Source organism: Aulonocara stuartgranti (assembly GCF_965226115.1).
Source record: "Aulonocara stuartgranti genome assembly, chromosome: 12".
Classification (NCBI taxonomy): Eukaryota; Metazoa; Chordata; class Actinopteri; order Cichliformes; family Cichlidae; genus Aulonocara; species Aulonocara stuartgranti.
In genome coordinates this window covers 26500291-26514881 of record NC_138948.1, presented here as the reverse complement: position 1 = coordinate 26514881, position 14591 = coordinate 26500291, and the positions used below count along the sequence as shown (strand labels likewise).

The 14591-nt window shown below is 41.6% G+C and overlaps 1 protein-coding gene across 5 annotated transcripts in view; it reads left to right on the top strand.

Moving 5' to 3' along the window:
• The window catches only part of aplnra (apelin receptor a), a 52285-nt gene that overhangs the window by 22322 nt on the left and 15372 nt on the right, over positions 1-14591 (top strand). For 3 of the 5 annotated variants that reach the window (XM_082553870.1, XM_082553871.1, XM_082553869.1), the window contains exon 2: positions 11458-13326. The exons of 1 other annotated variant lie outside the window; for it this stretch is intronic. In XM_082553870.1, the coding sequence (XP_082409996.1) occupies positions 11459-12544 (1086 nt within the window). In that variant the 5' untranslated portion in view covers position 11458 and the 3' untranslated portion in view covers positions 12545-13326. Of the gene's footprint in view, positions 1-11180; positions 11186-11457; positions 13327-14591 lie in introns of those variants that run through there. One more of the 5 variants, XM_082553872.1, reaches the window with a different exon arrangement.

Below are 14591 nucleotides of genomic sequence, written 5' to 3'. Positions count from 1 at the left end.
GTGAGCAACAGCAGACGTGTGCGCTGTGGTCATGCCAGCATCGAATCCATCCAAGTTACATAGTTTATTAAAATAATCAAATTACAGCATTTAAATTTATGTTCGACTAGTTTTAATTAACTTTTTTAGCCCACTTACAATGAAAATTAAAAAAATCTTGTTCATGTCCTGTGTAGTATGTTAACACTATTGGAAGTAAAAATAACTTGAACTCCAATTTTGAAAACACAACTTTCTTTTTTTCCCCCTTTTTTTTATATAAAGCTCTGACTTGTATTATGAGTATGAGTCTGTGGTCTGGGAGAGAGTCTGTAACTCTCTGTCTGCAAAATACAGAATATAATGACCAATATTGGGCAATTAATCATATAGTTACTTCTTCAAAAAAGTAACTGAGTTATGCAAACAACAAAGTTTTTTGCAGCTGTTTACCTAAAAATACAGCCAAGGCGTTTTTTTAAAATAAACATTTCAAACTATTTACAGAACAATCAGCTGTTCTGCATCAAATTTGATGCCACACAAATTATTTGTGCCACTCCAAAAAATAATTTATGTGCACTATGAGATAAAGGAGAACAACAGTCTGATACCTGCAGGCCTGACAACAGGAGATGTATCACTCCTGTAACACCTGTAACATTCAGTAGATGCCTCATTGCTCTGACACACACAACAAAACTACTGACCACACTACACGCTAAACGTTGCAAATCTCTCACATCTCAAAACACCGCCGTCACTCCTAAAACGTCCCCCCATTCCTAAACAACTAAGTGCGATGTTGCCATATCATTTTTTGATTGGTCAACATGGTACATTTTTCCACCAATAGGAAAGGGTGGGTTTTTTGTTTTTGTTTTTTGCTCACAGGCGGAGAGTGCTTTCGAGCGTTTTCCTTATAAAACGCAGTTTTTACCGTTTCTTCCTGCAGTAAATATAAACAAAGATAGTATTCAGGAAGAAAACCAAACATTGCATATATTTTTATCATAACTCTGGTTATGACTTTTTCCGTCAGTTGTTCCGTCTGTCCTCCTCACATCTCCAATGGTTGTACACGTTGTCATTAACGTGGCTTCATTCCACATCAGCCACGCCGCTTTGCTAGCTAAAACACCGGTGTCGGCACATAAGGACGCCTGTTAACCACGTTGATTTGCTGCGTATATACGAATGTGAATCGCATCATTGGCTGGACTATGGGATAAGGTGGCATCGTTGTAATCCCATACGGGAGCAGCCAGTCACTTACTGACTAACACTGCAAAACAGAATTGTTAAAGTTTTAATTTTAATTTCAATTCAGGTTGGATTTTTGTTTTTGTGCGCAACACAGATTTTCTGTGCGCAGAGACCGTGCCAGCAGTGCGCAATTGCGCACGCGCACAGCTTAGAGGGAACATTGGTGATACCCAAAACCTGCAGGACACCTCCGCTTGAGGCCTGAAGTTGGACACCCCTGGCCTACAGAGAGCCTATGGAGAAGGGTTTTCAACCTATGCAACCATAGCATGTGTCAAGTGTTGATTGGTTGGCAAGCTGATTGGGAAAGGAAAGAAAGGTAAAGCAAAGTTCACCAGGAATAGGAAAAGACGTGAACACAGATTCCTTGGGGAAGTAAATAGGCAACGGGTATTAAAATGTACCAAATCAAATATGCAACGCTAGCTGGTGTGGTGATATCTTGCGAATAAGGGAGAAGCCAAAAGTAGCTTCTATTACATTGTCAGTCAATTAACACATTTATCGATATATTGTGCATTTTCTTGTACGATTACTATTTGAAGTGCTCTTGAGGGCCTCCTGCTGGTGTGCGAGCCCCAAGCAGCTACTACTCATGCCCAAGGCCAGGTCTGTCTCTAGTCATTATTGATACATAAAGTCTTTATAAACCCCTCAGCTGTGTTTTTCAAAGCCCTCAATCCTCGAGTGAGATGAAGTGCACCAACATGTGCTGAGTGCAAAGAATGTGGATCAACCCATTTTGGAAGCTGAAATAGTGCACGGCTTTGTCCAAATATTTTCTTTGAGTCTCAGCTTCTTCTTGAAACCAGTTGGCCTTCACACACACACAGGGCTCAGAAGAGTGACACATGGCTTTGGCATTGACTTTAGACCTGTTCTGGGACCATTAAAGACCAATTTGTCAGCATTCAGCACTGCGCAAACAGTGAGATGTGTTTCACAGGGCCTCACATCTGGACCTTTTGTGTTTAAACAGTGTCCCACTTCCTCTTTTAGAAACCTGAAGTACATGTATAATGGCTAGGCCACGTTCCACAGCCAGTTGGTCTCATTTCATTATTTTATTTATGCACTCTGGCCTATAACACTTATTCAAACACAGTTGTCCCTGATGTCCTATTCCTACTTCAGACACATGTTCTCCTTCTTCCTCCAGTCACATTGCATCATAATAATCATTAGTGGTAATGAGATAATATCATTATCCGCTGTTTGTTTAAGAGAAAAGAATAGTGCTATTAAGTGGACCCCTTACAGACTTCAACATAAATTGTAAAGTCAGCAGAGATGAAGAGACAGCCAAGACAAGGCCAAGGTTTGGTGTGGCAATCAGTCACTGCGAGGTCAGCTTGATTAAAGGAAATGGACTGAGTGGAAACTTTGAATGTGTGTTTTCAGTTGTGTTTTCAGCCCGCGTGATAGCAACAGCGGAACAGATGCTGAAACAATTAAGGCAAGTCGAAGGATGTTTTTACTCCCGCTCTGCCCCCTCCTCTAACCTTGTGATTGCACATCAAAGTTGTGGACAGAGTTTAAAGGTCGTTTTTATTGTTTGGCTGCTTAAAGCAGTTGTCGGATTTTTAAGAGGAACCGTGGCTTGTGGCGGCAGCACAAGCTGCGAGTGCAAACAACCTCAGAACAGGTTTGTCCTGACAATAACTCTGTGTCAAGTAGGGAAGGGATGTGGTCAAGGACAAATGCACATACATGTTTCAGCACAAAACAACAGTAGCTGGCTTTTCTAATGTAATTTGCACTGATGTGCTCGGCAGCTTTGAAGCAACTTCACTTTGATGCTCTAATCTGGCTTCTTTTAGCCCATCACTTTGATATCTGCATATATCCCTACACTAGCAATGGTAAACTATGGCAGGTTTGTAGCGCAAAAAGTTCCAGTTATGAAATTCTCTGTAACAGTTACACACTCTCATTTTTGACTCACCTGCACCACATGATGTGTGTAAAAGGATGGTGCACTGGTAGTTTGAATACGCACCCTATGGTTTGTTTGCTCTGAACAGAGAGGGGGGCCAGGACTCAATCTCGGAGGTGACTGATTTACAGTTTGTTGCTGTCAGTCAAACAGCTGACAGATGGTGAAAAGAGCAGTGCCTCCGCCGCACTGTCGCCGCTCATAGATACTCTGAGGTTTTAACAGTGGCGGGAGTGCTGAAATCTGTTCGTGGGGTTTGATAGGAAAGTTAAGCAGTTATAACAAAGCAATAATTATGAGTAAAATACAACTGAAATATATCAAATCAAAGGGTTATTTATTCAAATACTTAATTTTTAAGGAAACTTGGTTGGTAGAAACTGAATGTATACCAACCAGGTCGATTTTATTTGAGCAGATATCATTAAATTCAACATTTTACTTTGTACTCATGTAACAAAGTTACATGGAATATTGGCCAGTCAGCATTTGGGGCATACATCTTTGTGTTTGAATTAAGTGCGGTTGCCCTTACACTTTGTTTGTCTTACCTAGGATGACCATTGAACCTTCTACATAGCAATTAAAATTGCTATTTGAAAGAGCTTTTTAAAAAATAGTTTTCCTGACATTGTGACATTTTTCTCTAATATTAAGAAAATAGGAACATGGGTCTTGTTCTGTGATGAAATCTTGCGGCTTATTTTAGATTAAATCTTCAGAGAACAGTGTGTTACTGCTGGGTGGGAAAAGCTTGCTACCTATTTTGGATTTTTTTGGTTTGCTTGTTTTTTTTATGTTTTTTGATTTAAAGAGTCTTTTACCATTTCCCTGGAAGATTTCCAGTTTTTGGTTAGACTTTCAGCATAAACCTCTCTTTATGCCCTGCTGCTAAGACCACATTTTCAGGCCAATAAACTGCAAAAGAGTAATTAGTGTGTAAAAAATTGAGAACTGAAGCATTTTACTCAGTAATTATTTTTGTCAGGATAACACTGGGGTTTCTCACTGCCAGTCAGGTCTGTTACAGGTCTTTCATTCCAGTCCTGAAGGAAATTATCAAATAACAGACAGAAGTTCCACACAGACTTTGTGGGGCTTTGGGTGGAAAGTCTGCAAAGCACCTGGTTTTCACATGGGACACTGTTTAGGTTTCAGCTTTTCGTAATAGGCACAGGATTTGGGTTTCGGTTCTCCAATTTTAAAGAAAACAGGCAGTAATGATATTTGGACCTGACAAGGCGTTGAGCCAGACATTTCTTTTGACTTAAGAATACTTCTCCCATTGTAAAATTAAGCACAGTACCTGATTGCAAACAAACTATAAGGCAATAACAAATTTGTCTGAACTGTTTCGTGTTGCATATCATATTAACACTAACATTACCCAAGGCAGGGAAGAAGCAGTGAATCAATTGTGCCAGAGGGGGTGAAGCAGGCTAATTTCCTCCTAATTGAGCCACAGGCTTGTTGTTTTGTCAGGAGATTTTCGGCCAAATGGAGTCAGATTCCTGCAGATCCCCTGGGATGATGGGAGGGCCAGGCTGGAGTCTAGCAGAGCCCTGAGATCCCAGCAGTTACCCTGGCTCCTAATCCCTGTCATTAAGTCAGCTGCAAAGAGAAAATTGTCTATCCTCTTTTCAGCCTTGTCCTTTGTCCCTTCATTTCTTCCATTGCATCCTCTCTATCATTAGACTCATCTCCCGCTTCTCTATTTCCACCCCTGCTATTGTGTTCCACATTTCTGCACGACATCCCGATTTTCCCTGTGAATGCAGGTGACACATAAATCCTAATTGTCACCTGCACAATTTATCCAAACATCACTTGTCTTAGATGTCTCCTGTTTGACATAGGTTCACATTTCATCATAAAGCTGCTGCTCTGACATAGTTTTCAGATCCTACTTTACAAAAAAATATCAGGAAAGGTATGTCACTTATTTGTGTGTATATATACATTTCTAATAACCATCACAGTGTATACCAATTAAGTGGACTGTCTTGAGCAACAATAAAACAAAAGTTGGAGAGAAGCATCTCAGCTGGAGAGACAAACTGTCCTATTATAGCACATCCTGTGGTGCTTGCTGTTTTGTCCACTGACACACAAACACACACAATGTGGTGGGGAGCCAGAGGATGGGTAAGAGGGTGGTCCGGGGTCCTGAAAAGGAGAGAAGGGAAACACCTTGTGACCCCCCTGTTCCTGACCATGCTACTGGAGGTCCAGAGACAACAAGGATGGAAGAGCATAGGGCACCGCTGACATCTGCTTCTGTGTGGGTCATTCAGTGTTGTTGCTTCATATTTAACAATATTTAATCATATAAATAACTGTCAGAAGTCTGTTTACAGTAGTATCAGGAAGACCTACCTACCAACCCTGTAATGTCCTCTGAAGTGAGGGAAGCACAACTGTGTGTGCTTATTTCTTGGCAGCCTAGAATAAGGAAGGTAGACAAATGATAAATAAACAGTCAGGATTTTGCTTCTTGTGGCAAAGACAATCATCAGCATGCAAATGTTTGGGTTTTGATATGGATGTCAAACTCAAATGACTCCCAGACACAAACAGCACGACTCTTGCTACAGATAAGCCAGTTTTCCTTGGATGGGCCATTTCACCCCCCCAAGGAAAACTTTCTTTTGGTGTCCATACTGCACACACTCAGCGCACTGCCACTAAATGCTGAAATAAGTTAATCTGGATGGATTTATATGTAATACCAAATAGGATCAGTTGAGAATCACGGTAAAACAACAAAGGACATCATCTGACAGTTCTAAGGCCTCACACATCAGGAACGGTGACTGTAAAAAATCCATGGACGACCTAACAGCTCCCCAAAAGTGAAGCCAAAATGTCTCCGTTGGCCCCCTGATGTCTGGCCGCAGTATAGATCATAAACTCTGTGGTAGTGGGTGGGACTGAGGTTAAAAACTAAACCAAAAACAGTTTGCCTCAGATTCATTTTTCCCAAAGATCTTTTCTGCCACTTTAAGGAGGTCTACTGATTTGGGTTCAAAGGTTCATTTGGATCAGTTTAATGTTAATTACTAACTTGACTGTTAAATGTGATTGAGAGCTGCAGTCCTGGAGAAAGTCATGTATCTGTGTCCAGGAATTACACCTAGAGTAGGCACACTGAAAAGAAATACTCTATTTACCTTCCAAAATGACCCCTGTGCCAATTTCATTTATAAAACACCTTTTATTTTATATAAACTCAACGTGCTTAACACAGAAGATAAAAATGTGAAAATCTGTGTGGATTTAAAATTCCTTAAGGCAGTTAAAAAAAAACAACCTTGTCAATTTGTGTCTTTAAAACTACAACACAAGGTGTTCTGCAGTAACTAACTGACATTCCTGAGGTATTATCACATTTTTTTTCTCAGTGTGTTAAATGTAATCCTCAAGTTAACATCCTTAGCTAGCTAAGAGAAAGAGTCATTAGCTACTGGAGGAAGCAAGTGTTTGGTAGCTATGATGTTTTAATTTTCATAAATAATCCGTGCACATGAATTAATCTACCCCGACTAAAGACGTTGTTCTATATGGATGTAAATTAATAGTTCGTGTTGCTGTTCAAACATTAGCTCTGCTGCTCTGACAGTGCAGGACAGAGGGGTGTTAAGCTGAAGCAGGCTGCCAGAGATGAAGCACTGAAACTGTTTATATGAGAAGCATTGAAAACTTCACCTGGGCAGGTCTGACATGATTATTAAATACCTACATGAAGCTGTATGTCTCTCTCCACACATGCATGTGCACTAACGTAAAAGCTGACATGTGCGTCAACATCCCCTTGTTATCGGTAAGAGTAAACACTTTATCAGAGGCCGACATTCACAAGCTGCCTGTAATTTGACTTCGCGGTTTCTAGCTGATATCAAAATTCACTGAAAAAAAATACTGATAACATGCCCACAAAATAAAACCATGTTTACCCGAAGCCGTTCATATGTGGCCCAGCTGTTCATCTCAGTTTGTAATGGACATTAAACACAGCCTAAGACAAACAGTCTCTCCTTTCTGTTGCCTGTAGGGAGGACTTCGCCTTCAGTCATCTTGATGTTAAAATATAAGGTGATTCATATTTGAGTAATTTTTTAGTAATATCTTTTTGGGTTTATACATTCAACACTGCTGCTTTACACAACAAAACATAAAAAAAAACCCCACAAAAAACAACAAAGCCTAATATTAATGAGTGGAAACCGTGCAGGATTGGACTTCATGACCGAATCATTGTATATGTCCACTCTTTATGCTGAATATACTTAATTGTTTTAAAATTAGAGTAAATTAGTAGTAATTTTCAGAATTAGCTGATGGAAACGGTACAAAGGCTAAACAACCATATCATTTGCTGTCAGTTAAACCTGGACTTGTGTGGAGATGATTCCTTACGATTCCTCCAAAGCTGATGGGCAGCAAAAATGGCTGATGTCTTTTTCACCCGGCTAATACTTAGCCTCTGACTTTCTATGGAAGCGCAAAGGGTGCACTCAGTTTCTCACACACTGCTTCTACATTTGGGCTTCATTTTTGTGTGATAATCACGATGTGGTTCAGTATTGTGCTTGTTGATTTTTACTTAACTTAAAGACCGGCTAAAAAACACATACTTTTGTAATATATCCTGATGTGTAAAACCTTGGAATCGAAGGAGGGTGTGCGTTGTTTTTACTGCGACTGTAATGTTGCAGTCTTGAATGGCGGTAGTTTAAAATAAAAACAGAAGGGTCACGTATCAACAATCAAGGACTTCCTCATTAAATTCTGGCCCCTGGATTACTCTCCTCACTCACAGACATCTGTAAGTCTTGACGTACTCGGATACTTAGCAGTACATTTCATGAGAACCCATTGTGTTTTTATTTAATCAAAAATGTGTTTTTGGACGATATAGGTTTAAAAAAACAAGCATAGAAGCACAAAAAATAACACTAAATCTGTTAACAAGGCATTTTCTTGCACTGATCAAACACAAATTTGCATCTTCCTGTTCCAGGAAGTGTAACAAAATTTTAATAAAACAGTCAGCAGGTGTATTTCTCATTAACAGAAAAGTGCTGAGAGCAACAAAAATGAAACAATGGGGCCTTGTTATCAAGCAAGCAATTCTTATGATTGGGTGGAGGTCTCCATTCAGTTCAGCGTTGAGGTCAAGATTAAAATATAGCTGCGTGTGACCTCCAGCTTGACGGTTTAATCACAGCACGGCACAAAACCGCCTGGAAGGTTTTGACAGAATTTCCCATTTCGTGCAATGTGAATGTTTTACGTATTCCAATCCCCGCATTTAGGTTCAGATTTTTTGCGTTGTGGAAAATTAAACATTCATGGCAAATTGTTACACTGGAGTCACATGGCGAGCTATCCTCGTATAGCCTGCAGTATGATGAGATACAAACCCCTCAGCAGGAGCAGTGCCCTCACACATCTGAGGGTGTAGCTCTGGCTCCATGGCACTGGAGTGCGACGTCATCTGACACAGCAGAGTCGACTCTTAGCGAGCTGATGTGAAAGCTCTGCAGATGTGGCTCATAGTGCGTTTTTAAGATTTCACTAGATAGAAAAGTATAAATGATTTTTATCCTTATTTCATTCAAAGTCTTTGCATCAGAGACAGCATGCACTTAAAGACCAGTCGTGTCTCTAAAGTGACTACGCTGTGACCCCACAGGTCCCCGGCTCCCTTGGGCTCCAGGTCCCCTCAGCATGATTTGCGAGGCCTAGGGTCTGCTATGTTAGCCGATGTGCTGTCAACATTTTTTACACTTCAAACAAACCTCAGGTCATAGATTAGCCTCCACCTTCAGTCACTTATCTCCTCCAGACTGGAGCTGACGTATCCACTGCGAATGTCCCCAAACCCTCCTGTCTGTGACCCCAGTTAACTCTGTTAAGTTAAATATCACAAACCTCCCTCTATTAAGTTGTTACAAAAACCCATGATAGTATCCGCTTCCCGCTGAGTCGCTCCATTTTGTCCCCGCACCAACAAAATGACAGTCAGAGTGAGAGCAAGGCAGTCGTGTCACAGCAGCAGGGTCATTTCAGCAGCAGATCAAAAGCAGCCACAGCTGTGGCAGAGTCACATGTGTGGTCCAGGCATATAGACATAAACCCAACAAGCTTTCCCTGTCAAGCTAGTGCTTGCAATATGTTATGGAAAGAACATATGACACAAAAGCATGCAATAACCTCTACTTAAAAAACAACATAATTCACATATGTTTTATTTGGAAAAGCGATGTCAGTAAATCTTCACTCACTGCTGATAATCATCCTCCCACCTCAGGAACAGCACCGGGACTTTATCTTGGCACCTATAAAGGCTATGATGAACAAGTAAGGAGGTCTTTTGAAGACATCTTATATGCTGGTCTAATCTGGCCATCTGTTTCTTATCTACTCGCCTTTTATTTTTTAAATTTGCTAATTTATTTATTTAAGGGATACTGACCCTGGAAGCAGCAGGCGCCAATCCTCTCCCCGGGGAATGAAGTAGAGGCGGGACACACCTGGTGTGTGTGTGTGTGTGTGTGTGTGTGTGTGTGTGTGTGTGTGTGTGTGTGTGTGTGTGTGTGTGTGTGAGAGAGAGAGAGAGAGAAGTTTGGTTTAGGGTACTTTTTCTGTGTTTTTTTGTGGTTCAGGATCCAGTAAGGGCATCCTTTTTATAGCAGTTCCAGGAGGAAACTGTCGTTTGCTTAAAAAAGGAAAATAAAACTTTGTCACACATAATAGCAAAATTGTTTCAGTGGACTTCCGTGTTTTTTCACTCGACATCCAGCATGTATGTTTGCATACAAAAAAACTGGCTCTTGACAGTGTCTCCTTGTTGCTGAATTAAGGATGAAGCATCTGCCGTGTTCTGGCTATCCCTCAGACCACTGCTCTATGTACAGTACAATCACCAGTCACTCAGTGCAGGCTGATAAGCTGTGAGCCTTTCCTTTCATCAAAGGCATTTTTTAGTCTGTGCATTTATAGTTAATAATCCATTCTGAGGATTAATGTAACAACATCTTGTTATCACCAATAGGAGCCCTGTTTTTTTAACAGATTACCTAAACTAAATGTGCTGTAAATAATGTTCAGCACTGCTCTGGCATGTCAAGCTCTTTTTTTCCCCACTGATAGTAATTCCTTGGATTGGACCTGGAGTCTGAAAGCCGTTTCACCAGCAACATATTCTGTAAGATGACTAAAAAGATTATCTGAATTTTGTAACATTTCTAATGGAACACATAAAAGCTCTTTTAAAGCAATTTGATAACTGCTACAATACTCTATACTACGGGACATTATATGAGCATTTGCTGCAGTTAGTAGTGAAAGGAAGCCAAGGTGGTGTCAATGTGAAGTTTCCTGTTGTTTTTGTTTCAAACTGGTGTGTTTGCTTGGCCTTTTATCATGGAAATCAATCGTCAGACCCGAGACTTGTATTAGAGTTACAGTAAAGATTAAATGAGATGCATCTGAAGGTTTAACAACAATTTAACGGAAGTGATTGTGATGTAAAGTAATCATCTGATATGTCCAGACCTGTTCTGCACATAATCAGAGTCACCATCTCACCACAAAGTCACTGCAAAAATTATAGGAGATAAAATGCTTGTGAAAACATGCACTAAAGAAAAAGGAAAGTAAAGCAAGCAATGTTTGTGCGATCTGTTCACACCACTACTAGGACTTAATTTTAGGTTTGACATGATCATTATTATTATTAAGAATAATAATAGTAATAATAATAATAAAGTAAATGTTAGACTCTTTAGTTTTTAAAAATGACATGAAAAACACCTTTATTTTGACCAGAAGTAATGGTGGTGTTCCCACATGGACAAATTCTGAATGTTTTATTGATTTGATGTCTTTTTCCTGATATTTTTTATTGAATTTACTAGTAGTAAGTGTTTTGGCCTGTCATCTGCAAGGGAATGCAGGCTTCTTGTCCTCCAGGCAGAGGGAAGGGCTGCGCCTGAAGAGGTGAGAGACAGGAGGAGGAGGGGGAGAGCTGAAAGATGTTTTACTGGAGGGGGGGGGGAGGGGGTCGTCCTGGGAGGGAACCAGGGGTGTGGAGGGGCGAGTTTAAAAAGGCAGACAGAGCCAAGAGTCACTCACTCTCACAGGATCTGCTCAGAAACCCCAGCTCCTATGATTCACTGAATTTCAATTCACCGTTTGGAACTTTACAGGACTCTTAACTTTTTTTTACCCTTTAAATTAAGGATTTTTTTTCTTAACAACAATCCCTGCAGCATGGAGCCCCCCACTCCGGAATATGGTGACAGCTACGAGTACTATGATGACAATGAGACTGCATGTGACTTCTCAGAGTGGGAGCCTTCTTACTCCCTCATCCCGGTCCTCTACATGCTGATCTTCATCCTGGGTCTGTCAGGTAACGGCGTGGTCATCTTCACTGTCTGGAGGTCCAAATCTAAACGTCGGGCTGCAGATGTCTATATAGGAAACCTGGCACTTGCTGACCTCACCTTTGTTATAACTCTACCTCTCTGGGCTGTGTACACAGCCCTGGGCTACCACTGGCCCTTTGGCGTGGCTCTGTGCAAGATCAGCAGCTATGTTGTTCTGGTAAACATGTACGCCAGTGTTTTCTGCCTCACCTGCCTGAGCTTTGACCGCTACCTGGCCATCGTGCACTCTCTGTCCAGCAGCAGGCTCCGTTCGCGGGGCACCATGCTGGCATCGCTGGGTGCTATTTGGTTCCTGTCTGGCCTCCTGGCTGTGCCCACGCTGCTGTTCCGCACCACTGTGAATGACCTAAACAGCAACCGGACCACATGTGCCATGGACTTCAGCCTGGTGACCATGAACCAGAGGCATGAGTACCTGTGGATTGCAGGACTCAGCCTGTCCTCCTCTGCCTTGGGTTTCCTCCTACCTTTCTTGGCCATGACCATCTTCTACTGCTTCATCGGCTGCACTGTCACACGCCACTTCAACAACCTGCGCAAGGAGGACCAGAAGAAGAAACGACTGTTGAAAATCATCACCACACTGGTGGTGGTGTTTGCCATCTGCTGGACTCCCTTCCACGTGCTGAAGAGCATGGACGCCCTCTCCTACCTGAACCTTGCTCCGAGCTCCTGCGGCTTCCTGCGTTTCCTGCTGCTGGCTCACCCCTATGCAACTTGCTTGGCCTATGTCAATAGCTGCCTCAACCCGTTCCTGTATGCCTTCTTTGACCTGCGTTTTCGCTCCCAGTGTCTGTGCCTGCTCAACCTGAAGAAAGCTATGCACGGCCAGATGAGCTCCATGTCGTCCACTCTCAGCGCCCAGACTCAGAAGTCAGAGGTTCAGTCTCTGGCCACCAAGGTGTAGAGAGCAAAGTGAAACAGGGCTGCTGCAGGACAGCTCCAACTGCTGGAACACTTGTAAAAATACAGACTTTATGTGTCCATTGTTCAAAGCTGGTAAGATGAGATGATGAACTTTGAATTGTCACTGCCTACAGTCATGATATTCATTATGTGTTCCTCCCAATGTACAGTGAGAGAGGCCAATACTCTGTATGCTGTGTGAACTTGGGAAGCTGGAGCCAGCTGGCTGAGCTCCTTTAGCTGCATTGTTCCTCAAATTCTCAGAGAAAAAAAAAGTCTTTATTTTTTCTGTTTAAATTTGTATTTGCAGAGGTTTTTTCATTTGTATCATGAAAAAAGGCAGAAATATGAATTGCTCTTTACACTGGATGAAACCTAAAGCTACACCCTATTTTCATACCATCTTCGTTCGGATATATTGCTGATTTATTGTAGAAGCACTTGTTGTACATGAGCAGGGAAATCAAACAAAGCAGTGTCTCTTCAAAGCTTCAAAGAAGGTAGAAGTCTGGGTTACGGAAGGGAGGGAGGGAGGTGTAAAAGGAGCAAAGGTGTTGCAGCTTAATTACATAGTTTGTGGGGAGGAGATGGGGCAGACAGGCAGATGGCAGTTGACAAATGTTGCTGAGGGACAGGAGCGGGTGGGGCGCTATGGAGGGGTTTTGCAGTGCAGTCACGCACTAAAGGGACAAAGGAGCCTTATAAATGGTCCAAATTGATGTATATGTTTTATTTTTTGACATCGCTGTAACTAACTACTGTATTAAAGATGTGTGCTATGAACCAGATGTCTTAAATTCATTGTGTGCTTGTCTGTGTGTGTGTGTGCATGCAAATCAAAGGTAGATTTTCAAGTATCACTTTAAAGGAGAACAATCTTGACAGCAAATGTAAATATTTAACCTCCACTTTCACGTCAGTCCTGTTATTTCAGTGTTAAGCATCTCAAAGGGTTCAAGCTTTTGTTATGAATAACCTTGCATTCAGTTCGCACCTTCAGACTAATAGGTCTCTAATCTCTATTGATTCACAGCCAGTATCCAGACAGTAACTGGATTATGCAAACTACCTGCCATCCTGAGTGTGTATTCTGCACTCAGCTGGGATTTCTGCAGGATTTCTTCATTTCAAACATTAGTATTTATTTAAGGCGAGGAAGAAAGAACCAGCAACATATTCAGAGTGATGTGTGCTCAGTTAAAGTCAAAGTGGCTAAAATTTATGCATAACAAAATTTAGGACAGCCAAACCCTGTGTGCTGAATTACGTGGCCATTACCACTGAGTGACTCTTCTAAGGGATATTCTGATTTGACAGTAATGAGCTCTGTTGGGCATAATTACCGTTTAGAAATATCGGTGGTGGGATGGGTTAGGGGGGAAGTGGGACTCTAATCCTGGCAGAAATCGGGGCCGCCGAACAAGTCAATATTTGTGCCTGCTGACAAGAGATTGCAGTCAGAGGGGTTCTTGGAGCACGGGATGGGGTGTGCAGATGCTCCATCACACTAAAGAAGAAACTGTGAGGTGATTGAAGTGAGAAACTTGGGAAATGGGTCATCTTGCACCACCGTTCTAAAGTAACCACATGCGTGAAGTGTGGAAAAAATGCAAAGCTGCATGATTCATCGTTTCTTTATGTGTGAGAGATCATATGTTATTTATTGTCCATCCTGGCGAAACGGAGCCTATTTGCAGTAAATGCCAGAATGTTCTTTGTGAGATCCTCGCAGACGCTAGATTGCTCAAACATGCAATGATTCTTCAGCTTGATAGATTTATTAGAAAAGATTTTATGTATCTAGTTTACGTATTTCGGATGCATACAGAATCTAACCCATAACACAAGCGTTCACTGCACCATTAACTCTATTGTGTAATAACAGAAGAATTCATTTTTTAGTTCATCTTTATATAAAACAGCAGATATACAAGTAGCAATTAGACCGTGGAAGCAGAGTCACTCACGCGTGCCGGACAATGCGAGACATGTTGTTATTATTGAGATCAGTTGGCCTGACAGCCTGTCTGATGCTTCACTTTGAGATA